The following is a 12412-nucleotide window of genomic DNA, read 5'->3' on the forward strand; positions in this document are numbered from 1 at the left end:
TCAACTCCCAGAATTCCTGAGCAGGAATTCTGGGAGTTGGGAGTCCACGAGTCATAAAAGAGCCAAGGTTGCCTACTCCTGTGCTAGATTGATGGTGCTGACCCCCAATCTAGACCACGTAGAAAAATCTGCCTTTCCTGGCCATGTACAAAAACTCTGACCTGGGTTTAAAAAAAATGTCCTACTTTCTTGGATGTTTCCTTTCCTGGCTGCTCACTTGCAGGCAAAGTGATGGCAGCTTTTCAGGAACATGGTTTATGCAATACAATGGTCTAATCGCATGTTGAATTTTGACCCTGGACCATGATCCAAGTATAATTGTTCACAATGCAAATGTTGACTGTCAAACTCCTTCTGTTAAGGAAGTGTTTGTTTAAGAATTAAGTATGTGCTCAATTCTTAAATATTTTTTGTTTTGTTACTGACTGTCTTATTCTCTGCTAAGTCTCGAATATAATTCTTCCATCTCGCTAGTCACAACAAAATTTTTCTTGAGGGGCCCCACCAAACATATCATAATGTGATATGTGAAGTCCTCCAGCTAATCATGTATTTCACTATTTCTGCCCTTTCTTTTGTGTTTAAGCTAGGGGGAGATATGTTTATCATTTGTTCCATAATGATATTTGTTTCTTTGGACCACATGCATGTAAACATGGGAAGGATGGTTGGGAGACAGACATCACTGGGCTGACAAACCGGAGAACTTTGTGTGTAAAATTCACAGCAAGAGACATCTTGACATGCTAAGCAGGTAACTCAGAGAACACAGAATGGCCGGGTAGACATTGCAACAGATCATGTCTAGCATGTGGATTTAGAAATTACACCTCTCATTTAAAGGCCTTTATCAAGCATTTCGTTCAATTTGTACAAACACATCCTTGGGGGACCTATTCACTGTCCCTTGAGTACTACATCCATGTTTGTTCTTCTCAGACACCTGAGCAGCAATTTTCAGAATTCCTAGGAACTTTGGGGTTTTTTGCACTAGATGGGAGAAGGCTAATAAAGCCCAGGGGAAATTAAATCACCTTGCTGCTTTTTCGAATTCTGAAGAATCTGGGTGTAGCTCCATTCCATGTTTTGAAAGAAATTAAGTGTCATGAACCTTTTCAGGCTGCCCCGAAGACAACTTTGGAGAATTTGCAGATTAATAAAACAGTATGTTTTAAATATATATATATATCCTGATAGCTATGAAATTTAATTCAACCAGAAGGTTAAGTAGATTTTCCAGGATACAAGCGTGTTGCACTTCTCAAGCCAAGGACCAGATCTGGCTTTCAAGTGGACACACCCTAAAAGAGCAAGCAAGGTTATGAAAAAAAAAATCCAAATTTACTTTCATTAAGTATGATCTCTTTGATCAACATTCCTACTATTGACAAGCACTGGGAAATTCCACTCTATTGTTTCTGAGCTTCTTGGCAAGGGTTTAAACTAGCTGCGTTTGGGTGGGTATCAGGATTGGAAGCAATGCAGTTTGAAGGAAGTACCCCAATCTGAGACTATTTTCCTCTTGCTCTCCCACTCAATAAATGAGGCAAAAATCTTTACTCTGCCAAACTGTTCAAGATTCTTAAAAATGCAAAATATTCTGAGCTGAAAGAACTGCAAAAAAAAGAAAAAAGAAAAAGAAAAAAGCGCTTTCCTTAAAATTAAGAACTAGAACAATATAGACAGGGCAGTGACAAACCCCAAAGGTGGGTGTGATTTGTCTTCAAAAGAACTAAGTTCAATAGCTGACTTCTCTGATTAAAAAGACCAGGAATCAGCTGAAGAGAAAGACCTCAATGAGTTCTAGATATCTGAGCATTCAAGCACTGCTTATTTCTTTGGCTCAGTCAATGCCTCTGAAATGGGATTCTACTGCAACCTTATTTATGATCTCTTCTGATTCATGAAAAACAAAATGAAATGGGTTAGTTTTATTGGGCTGGAGGAAAAGCGTTGTTTGAAATTCTGAATCCCACTTTAGATGAGCCTTCTCAACTGTGTGGGATCCTACCAAAAGCCATGGCAAGCTAAGGTTGCACAGCATGGACAGTGCAGTGCTAGGTGGACCATCACTAGCTTCACGCCACATGCTAACTCTTAAGCCCAAATTAACAAAACACAATTGCTGGGTTCATACCGCATGCAACACCTGAACAAATAAACCACATTTAGGGTTAAGGGGATAGTGTGGTTCACTTCTACTAAGACGGTTATTATATTCACACAACACACACAGTTATCCAATTTCATTTTAGTCTGTTGTAGCATCTTGTATGAACCTTTAATCTGGGATTAAGGCAGAGTCCCTCAACCAGCGTGCCATTCCATATGCAACAAAGACAGACGTGCAGAGCCAGAACACAAGCACAGCTGGAAAATGCCTACAACTCAGGGCCACAGTGAAGACGTAAACCCAACTGTATCAGGTCTGATGGGATGCAGGACAAGAGACACCAGTTAGACATGCAACAGGGGCAAGAGAGGGTAGCTAACCGGCTGGCTACGAGATCCCAACCTGTGCAGCCGCTGTCAAAGGGTTCTTTCAGTGCCATCTATCAAAGGATAATAAAACAGCAAGGACGACGACGTAAGTGCCTTTATTCTCTTTCCAGGATAGCACTAGCACCTAGACGTATATACATTTCACAGTGCTTTATAGCCCTCTCTAAGCAGTTTAGAGTCAGCCTAGTGCCCCCAACAATCTGGGTCCTCATTTGACGGACCTTGGAAGGATGGAAGGCTGAGTCAACCTTGAGCCGGTAAGAATCGAACTGCTGGCAGAGGGCAGAATCAGCCTGCAATACTGCATTCAACCACCGTGCCACCAGTTTTCCTTAAGCAAGGAGGAGTAGTGATACAGTGGGAGGCCAACCTCCGCTGTGGTACCAGCAGAGATCAAGAGAAGGACTAGAGATTTAGGAAGGACAGGGCTTTTATGCCCAAGCACTACACAGCCATCTAGTATCAAGTCAACTGAAATCGTTCCACGTGTACTGAGACCCTCCCGCTCTCCATCCCACCAACAATAAGCCCTTCTTCTAGGACAGGGGTAGGCAACCTTGGCTCTTTTATGACTCATGGACCTCAACTCCCAGAATTCCTGAGCCAGCTGGCTCAGGAATTCTGGGAGTTGAAGTCCATGAGTCATAAAAGAGCCAAGGTCGCCTACCCCTGTTCTAGGGTAGGAGAAGATTAAAGCTGTCTGGAAAAGGAGCACTTACCACACATAAGGAGGCTCTGTTTGGCTGCATCTCGCACGGCTTCCTTGTCAGTTTGGCACAGATACACCAGCTGCTCAATGCTCTCCTTAGCCTGTTGGTTGGAGGAGTGAAAAGATAAAGGCAATGACATCACTCCTCAAGGACCTGAAGGGAACTTGCCCAGGCGACAGTCACGATCCACCTTTCCAATTACAGTACTTGGGAGTCACAGCTTTCAGTTATGGGACACCAGAAAAAGAATTCCTTACAGGCAGAACACTTTGACAGTGGGGCCAATGACTTAAGTTAGTGATGGATCCCTTATGCCTGGCTGCATTGGGAGACACCTGTAGGGGACGCTTTCCAACAGAAAAAGAAGCAAAACTGGATTTTTCCCAAGGATGCTAAGTTAGTTTTTCAGTTCAGGCTGCTCCACAGACATGTTATGAAGTTGGCCGAGGACTCAAATACATCTACAAGCTTCTAAAAGCTCTTACAGACAGAACAGGATGGCCAACGAAGGCATCCGAATAGCGAGATGGGCAGCATATAAATATAATAGCAAACAAACAAACAATAATCTCCTCTAAAATCTTGCTTCTTCCGAATGCTGTCTCCACCAAACAAATTCATTCTGAGAAGCAGCGGCCAGTAAATATTGGGAAAGACGCAGAGTCACAGGTGATTATGCTCAAAAGAATCAGTCCTCACCTTAAGGCAGCCAAGAGCTGCACAGGCAGCGACCCGCGTCTGTGTCTCTTCATCCTCCAACTGCTCCAAGAAGCAGATAAGGGCCTGAGAAAAACATCAAACCAATTAGCCTTCTTGGCCTCCAAGGAAAGTGACCTCTTCTTTTAAGGTGATGTGTGTCACTGTGTCTGTTTTAAAAACCCTTGGCTTGGAAAGTTTATGCAGATAAAGAATAGAGAGGAGCAGATTTTATAAATGCCTTCCTCTCTCCATCATACAACCTACACCAGGGGTCTTCAAACTTGGCCCTTTTACGACTTGTGGACTTCAACTCCCAGAATTCCTCAGCCAGGCGTACCTGGCTAAGGAATTCTGGGAGTTGAAGTCCACAAGTCATAAAAGGGCCAAGTTTGAAGAACCCTGACCTACACCATGAAATTTCCCAACCCACATGCTCCTTAAAGCAAATGAACAAGTCTACCCATCTCCAGAAATTGTCTTTGGTTAAAAAAACAAAAAACAAGAAAAGAAAAGAAAATGTTTCCTTTGAGAATGTGTCATATGGCTGCACGTAGGAACCAGGTATCTGTCTTATCGATTCCAATGACCTGGTGAAAATATTAAATACTTGCCCGCTCCCGAAAACTGGGGGTCTCTGATAGGTTGCGTAATTGTGCTGTTACAGCTCCAATAACTTTGGTGTTTCCTTCGACAAGAAGCAAACTCAAAGCTTTCAGTCCATCCTTGTGTAGCCGGCTCTCGGGAACTCGCTTCAGTGCCTTCAAGACCACATCTTGGTCATCCGAATTCAGGTTCTGTGCTAGCAGGACTGCAGGCCAATTAAAGAACAAGCATTGGTATTAACGGCAGCATGATTCAAGTTGGATCTTGCCCAAAGCAGCTGATAATAGTCCAAGTGGGGAAATCACAAATGCAACCCCGTTGCTTTCCCTCTAGATGGCTTTGAAGATGGTCCATGCTGAAAAGTCTCACTTCTGAGGTCACACCAAGACCACTTTTATGGCATTTAATTTATGGCAGCTATTCACCCAAGCAAATCAGCTTGCCATGACACCCTTAAGCGGTGTCAAGCACACTTGGGCATCGTCCTTGTAGCCTAAGAGAGTTGTCTGTGGTGCCTCCACAGTACCTTTAGGCCAGGGGTGTTCAACCATGGCAACTTCTAAGACTTGTGGACTTCAACTCCCAGAATTCCCCAGCCACAAGTCTTCAAACTTGCCAAGGTTGGACACTTCTGCTTTAGACGGAGCCACTGAAACGTAGAATAAACATGGAATTTCCGCAATACATTATTTCCTCTTTGGGACCATTAGACTGTTCCCTGGTGCTCCCAGATGCAAAATGGCTGCCCACCCCATTGTAACATTGCTGAACACACGATACCTTCTTCAGCCAGCTCCATGATGTAGGAGTCCAGCGTAACCACAGGCAGGGCCTCAAAATGGCTCCAATATTGGAAGAGGGTGACTGGCTGACCCTGGCAGCTCCCTTGACGCCTGGGCAGCCTGTGCTGCAAAAGTTCTTCCACCAGCTTTACACACACTGCAACGGGAAGAAGTGGACACACAGGGGTACTCTGTGCATTAGTGTCACTCTACAACTTCCCGAAGCCACACCCAAGTGCCGGTAGTCCTCAACCTACAACCACAATTTGAGCCCAATATTTCGATGGCTAAGTGAGAAATTTGTTAAGGGACTTCTGCCCCATTTTATGACTTTCCCTCACCCCACTTGTTAAGTGAATTGCTGCACCACTACTGCGTTAATTCTAAAGTTGCTAACGTGGTTGTTAAATGACTTTGGCTTTCCCCCTTGACGTTGCTTGTCAGAAGGTCACAAAAGGGGAATCACATGACCCCAGGATGCTGCAACCGTCATAAATGTGAGTCGGTTTTCATGCAGCCAAATGTGAATCACATGACCATGGTGATGCTGCAGTGGTCGCAAGTGTGAAAAATGGTCCTGGGTCACTTTTTTCAGCGCCGTTGTAACTTTAAATGGCCGCTAGACGAACTGTTGTAAGTCGAGGACTCCCTGTAATATGTAATCCACCATTTGCTCTTTGATAAACTCGTGCAATAAATATAAACCTTAGGGAATAACTGAATAACTGCTTCTTGGGTAGGATTGAAATATATAAATGATTGTGGATCCATCTGCTTACGCCTCGAAACCAACAGTATCCAACAAGTACAGGTAGTCCTCACTTAGTAACCGTTTCATTCAGCGACTGTTGGGAATTACGATAGCACTAAAATAGGAGTTTCATGGCCAGTCCTCAAAGTTAAAACATCACAGTGTCCCCACTGTCATGTGATCACGATTGAGGTGCTTGGTAAACCAGCTCGTAGTTATAGCCTTGCAGCATCCTGTAATTATGTGACTCCATTTGTAATCTTTCGCCCAGGTCAGTAGGGAAGCCAAGAAGAAATCACAAGTCACAGTCATGTGACACCACACTTAACAACCCACAGTGATTCACTTAATTGCAGGCAGGATTGACAAACAGACACCCTAAAGTTGCACACGTGCAGGCGTGTTTTTGTTTCATGACTGCATCAATTAGCAGTAGAGTCACCCATCCCAACTGGAGTCAATAAGGATCCCTTTTATGGCTCAGCTGTACACATAAAGAAGAGAAAAAGTCTCACGTGCTTCTTATAGGTAATGAAACATTATTTATTTTTGGAAGTAATACATTTTGAGTGCGTTGTTGAAATAACACCATGTCAAAGAGAAACTTAAAGTTATCCTCGAGATAATTCCTCTATAAAAGCCAAGCAGCTGTCTACTTCTGTGGCTGTGCCTATCTTGCTCATTAATAAAAAAAATCATTACGAAAGTGTAAAATGTTGCCTTTGGCTCATAATTCAGCTCTCTGATAGTCCTAAAAGAAATCCCAAATATTTGATCCCTTACAGCAAAATAAAAAAAAAATGCAGTTTCTTGGTGACCACTCCAAAAATAAATAAAAAGGAGGGGGGGGGGGAAGATGGGAAGGAAGGTGGCTGTGGGGTCCTTGGTGTTCCCTGCGTTTTGTTTTCCTGCAGATGTTTCATTATCCAACTAGGTAACGTCAGCGATCAGTGGTGTTACTTAGCTGGGTCATGCAATGTCTGCAAGAAAACAGCCAAGCTCAGAGAGCCCCAAGGACCTCAAAATTCAACCCTAAGCTACAAATATTCTCTTCTGACTATTGGTACTGAAAAAGCTGCCTAGCAGTTAAGCTATTTCTCCTTCACACGCGACTCTCTCTGGATGGGCATATGTCCTGCTTCCCAAAGTAGATCTATGCTTCCAGGGCAGACTAGATTCAGAGCAGAAGAGTACAACTCCCTTTGAAAATCTAGAATCTGCAGAGGGGAAAGAGAGAGAAATAAGCAGAGGAGCCGTGAATTGCTTTGAATTGTAAAAATACACTCACCTGAATCGGCCAAGCTTGGCTGACGGCCATTGATGCGTGTCGCATACTCAGCCTTAAAGTTCTGCATGAACTTTTCCACGGAGCAGGTATACACGTTAGGGATGGCGACACAACGGTCCCAGAAAGAGATCACTCCTTCCTTCCATTTTGAGAATTGTACCACTGAGAACAGAAGGTCTGCAATTAAGACTTCCGGTTATCCCATCACCACCTAAAGGAAGGTCTTTGCCTCCATCCACAGCCTTGATTTTATGAAACGTCTTCCATTGTCCTACAGGAGGACCCATTGAGGAGCTGGATCCAATTACCTAGCAGGATTCTGTTCTCAAACACAGGCTTGCTAACCTCCAACTCAGCATCTTAAATCACGTGAACCACTGCGCTCCACTATAAATATTAATTATTTGTATCAATGGAAACACACGCAGCTTTATCATCAAGGTGTACCTTATTCCTCTACTACAGCTTATATCTGGGAAAAAGTAGCTATTCAGGTCTGTACTGGAAAACGGCTGTGCACCAAGATATTGGCTAGCAGTTTTGAGGTCATAAACACCTAGCTCAGAATTGGTTCTAAAAGGTGTTTTTTTTGTTTTTAAGGATCTTGATATTAGGTATACAACAAATATAAGGAGTGGATAAAATAATAGATGAACCCTTGGGAGGAAAAATAGAAAAGTCTGCCTGCCACGTGGAATTATGGGAAAAGTGGCATGGCCAATAACAGTCCCAAAGAAGTAAGTTCTTCCCATACACAAAAGTGAAAGGGAAGCAAATTCCACAAGGGAAGAGACATATCCCTATTGTGTTTGTTGATGCCTTCATATATCTCTTACCTCAGGGGTGGGGAACCTTGGCTCTTTTATGACTCGTGGACTTCAACTCCCAGAATTCCCGAGCCAGCCATGCTGAGGAGAAATGGAGAGGTTTCCACGCTGAGCCATGCTGGCTCAGGAATTCTGGGAGTTGAAGTCCACGAGTCATAAAAGAGCCAAGGTTCCCCACCCCTGTCTTAGTTACACACTCCGTATGTTTTCTTCCAGGAGAAAATGGATATTCTGCCCACATGTTCTGATTGTTCAGTGTTGATCCCCTCCTCCCCAAGAGTAAGCGCATGCCAGGGATTGATGCTGCCATCTCCGGATGCATCTGCCCATTGTCCTACCTTCCTCAGCAGAGCCGGCCATCCCTGCTCGGTCCACTATCAGGCGACTGGCCATCTCTAGAACCTGCACTTCTCTGGCCAGTCTGTCAAGAGCGTACATTTCCTGGCAGCGCAGAGGTCCGAAGTTGCCCAGCTTCTAGGGATCAAGACACGGCAAAAGAGGGTCAGGAGAGAAGAGGCGGTGCCAGGGTGGATGGCGCACTGCCAGCCGTGCGCCGTTCTGCAAAAGTCAGAACGAGCAAAACCAGCAGAGCCGCCCAAAGCCCCAGATTCATTTCGCTCAGAACCCCGGCCAAATCTGTGGCCGCGTTATCATTTTAATGTGGCAGACGTGGAAAAATTATTACAGGTTGTGCTCGACTTAACAACCACAACTGAGCCCCAAACCTCTGCTGCTAAGTGAGAGAGTTGTTAAGTGAGCATTGCCCCAATTTACAACCTTTCTTGCCACAGTTGCCAAGCGGATCACTGCAGTTGTTTGGTTAGGAACACGGTTGTTAAGTGAATCCGGCTTCCCCAATGACTTTGCTTGTCTCAAGGTTGCAAAAGGGGATCACAGGACACCGCCCCCAGGACATGGCCACCGTCATAAACATGAGTCAGTTGCCAGGTGTCTGAATTCTGATGATGTGACCCTGGGAATGCTGCAACGGCTGTGTGGGAAAAAAAACCCCGATCCTAAGTCGCTTTTTTAAGCGTGGTGGTAACTTTGAACGGTCACTAAATGAATGGTTGTAAGCCGAGGACTACTTGTACATCATCTATTTCACAACTTAAGGACCATTTAAAGGTATCTGTCAATTTACAACCATTCATTTAGTGGCCACTCAAAGGCACTGAGAATCTTCTCAGGAGTTCCACCTGGTGGGGCCTGGAGGATGGGCTTTCACTGCTGTGTCCCCCGCTCAATAAAACACCATTTCCTGGGCCAGCTTAGCCTAGCGGTTCCTTCGCAAACATTATTTGTAAGAAAATCTTAGAATGTGCAGAAATGGATAGACTGACGTTAAGAGATTAAAGAGAAACAAGATTCAGTTTAATAATTTTTACCAATGGTTAGGAAAACGAACTAGTGAGAAATGAATGCGATATGTTATTCTGAATATACATTAGTTAGAAGAATGACACGTATTAACTGATACTGTTTTTGATGATTGTTTATTACATTCTCTATCTATCACTATATTAATTATTGTTAATTGAACATATGTACCCGGACAATATGGCTGTGAAAGTCGGACCATAAGAAAGGCTGAGCTCCAAAGAATTGGGGCCTTTGAACTACGGTGCTGGAGAAGACTCCTGCGAGTCCCTTGGACTGCAAGGCGATCAAACCGGTCAGTCCTAGAGGAGATCAACCCTGACTGCTCTTTAGAAAGCCAGATCCTGAAGTTGAAACTCAAATACTTTGGCCATCTAATGAGAAGGAAGGACTCACTGGAGAAGAGCCTAATGCTGGGAAAGGTTGAGGGCAAGAGAAGAAGGGGACGACAGAGAATGAGGTGGCTGGATGGAGTCACTGAAGCAGTAGGCGTGAGCTTAAATGGACTCCAGAAGATGGTAGAGGACAGGAAGGCCTGGAGGAATGTTGTCCATGGGGTCGCAATGGATCGGACACGACTTTGCAACTAACAACACCCAGACAATAGCCTGTTTGCTAAAGAATGAAAGTGTTATTGGGGGTTAACGCCAATGTTGATCCCAACCCTGTCCTAATCCCAATCCCAACCCCAACCCCAATCCCAACCCCACCCTAAAACCTAATCCCTAACCCTATAAAATTCAATAAAATCCTTTATTAAAAAACCCACCATTTCCCCAAGGTGAGATTGGCCCCATCCCTGCTTGTCTTCCGGAAAACCCTCAAAAATGCTTTTTTTCACCAACCCTTGGGAACCTGGCAAGCAGCTGGATGTGACTGGTGCCAACTGCTCTCTCTCTCTCTCTTTTGGGTTTTTATGCGTTTACGTTTTCTATTGGTTTTAAGTTTGTCTGTTTTTTAATTGTGAGATGGGTGGCCGTGTAAATTTGCTAGGCGAATAAATAAAGCACCCAGACCTTTCCAGTCCACGGGGAGACACTGATTTTAAAAGAGATCAGGACAGACCCAGGCGAGGCGACAAAACCTGCGTCTTCACACTCACTAGCAGCAAGCGGTTGCAGTGGTTGAGGTGCAGGACCAGGGCCTTGTCGAGGAACTCGTTGCCGGTGCTCAGAGGGTCAAAGCTGCCTTCCGAGTTTAGGCACCCAGCGGAGTCTTCAGCCGCCGTGTCAGCGGACCCTGGCACTTTGCCCACAGGTGGAGCCTGGGCATTGCTGGCCGCCCTGTAAAGAGAGGTGGTGGGCAAAATATAAGCCAGCTTCATTCCATAAACCCTACTGGGTCCGTGTGCTTGCTTCCAAAACACATGGCAGCCAGATCCAGCATAGGGGGGAAATGCAAAGGCCCAAACTAAATAAATTTGCCCGTGATTCCTAGGCACCACCAGGGTGGAGAAGGCAGGATCAAAATCACTGTATTTGGGGAAAGTTGTTCAAAGGGTCAACATTTCCCACTTGCAAATATTTGAGGGGGGCAAGTGGTGGTGGGTGAACAGATCTTAGCAGCAGTGTCAGCCACTGACCACAGAGTGGCGCTGCTGCAGCATTTTCTGCCAGCTTCCACCTGTTAGACCAGATGGCTTTAGAGGGATTTCCAACAGCTGCATCAGTAGCGTGGGAAAAGCCACTGGCATCCTGGAGGAAGCCCTGTCCAGACCATCACTTGGAAGAAGCAGGGTCCAGCCAGACACAGGAGATAAGTGTAGTCCTCGACCTACGACCACAACTGACCCCCAATTTTCCGTGGCTAAGCAAGACAGTTGTCAAGTGAATTTTGTTCCATTTTACGATGACTTTCTGGCCAAAGCTATTAAGCGAATCACTGCAGTTGTCAACTTAGTAACCCAGCGAATCCGGCTTCCCCCACTGACTTTGCTTGTCAGAAGGTGGCGAAAGGGGAGCCCATGACCCCTGGGGACACTGCAATGGTCATGAATGTGAGTCAGTTGCCAAGCGTCTGAATTCTGATCACATGACCACGGGGAGGCTGCCACGGTCGCAAGTGTGGAAAACGGTCATAAGTCACTTTTTTCCAGCACTGTTATAATTTCAAACTGTCACTGAGTTGTAAGTCGAGGACTATTTTCTATGCAGCGTTGGCTACGGGCAGTTGGGGACAACTCTAAACCAGCTTTTAGCCAACCTACTCACTTGTCGTCCTCTCCATCCGAGTCTTCTGATTCAGAAGCATTGAGGAAGCTGAAACTCTCGAGCGCGTGTTCCACTGTCAGGCTGGTACTGGAGGCTCGGCTCAAGCACAGCCCTTGTTTCTGCTTGTGGGAGGGAAATTTGAAAAGGTGTCAGCCTTTTAAAATTGTCAGGTCCTCTTTTGGGCCCATTCTAGACCAAAGAATTTTCCTTACTGCTCTGCTTCTAGCCCTGTTGGGCCTGAGCTCCCACGTGCAAAAAGAGAAAACACACACACACACACACAAAACACTCGATGTCTAATTTTCAAACAAATGTTTTAAGAGGAAAGTGCCTGAAAGTTATGGCACACCTTTTCATCTGAAAATCTTGGGCCCTCGATTTCTGACGCAGAAGGTTGTCTGTCGGAAATGAGGTCCATGCTTAGACTGGAGCAGTCCAGCATCTCGGCAAACTGAGTTTTCATTCAAATCCAAAGATGGCTAGAAAACCGTATTTATATGTTCCTTGGTTTATGTGAATGTGGAAGCCTAAAACTGCAATCTAACCTACAGCGTATGAACTATGCAGAGTTCTCTGGGGTTTCTCTGCAGGGGCTTTGTATGTTATTCGTCTCATTCTTCCTTTTCAAAACAACCAGAGTGGGCCTCTAATGTGTAGGCA

General features: G+C 45.0%; 1 protein-coding gene across 6 annotated transcripts in view; it reads right to left on the reverse strand.

Moving 5' to 3' along the window:
- Nucleotides 1-12412, reverse strand: part of RIPOR1 (RHO family interacting cell polarization regulator 1) — a 95903-nt gene that overhangs the window by 1180 nt on the left and 82311 nt on the right. For 4 of the 6 annotated variants that reach the window (XM_083370737.1, XM_083370736.1, XM_083370738.1 and 1 more), the window contains exons 14-21: nucleotides 11753-11874; nucleotides 10645-10825; nucleotides 8501-8636; nucleotides 7336-7497; nucleotides 5295-5453; nucleotides 4523-4719; nucleotides 3912-3995; nucleotides 3222-3312 (exon numbers count right to left, since the gene is read on the reverse strand). In XM_083370737.1, coding sequence (XP_083226863.1) covers nucleotides 3222-3312; nucleotides 3912-3995; nucleotides 4523-4719; nucleotides 5295-5453; nucleotides 7336-7497; nucleotides 8501-8636; nucleotides 10645-10825; nucleotides 11753-11874 — 1132 coding nt within the window. Of the gene's footprint in view, nucleotides 1-2515; nucleotides 2553-3221; nucleotides 3313-3911; nucleotides 3996-4522; nucleotides 4720-5294; nucleotides 5454-7335; nucleotides 7498-8500; nucleotides 8637-10644; nucleotides 10826-11752; nucleotides 11875-12412 lie in introns of all 6 variants that reach the window. The other 2 variants (XM_083370739.1, XM_083370735.1) reach the window with 2 other exon arrangements.

This window comes from Vipera ursinii, assembly GCF_947247035.1.
Source record: "Vipera ursinii genome assembly, chromosome: 10".
NCBI lineage: Eukaryota > Metazoa > Chordata > Lepidosauria > Squamata > Viperidae > Vipera > Vipera ursinii.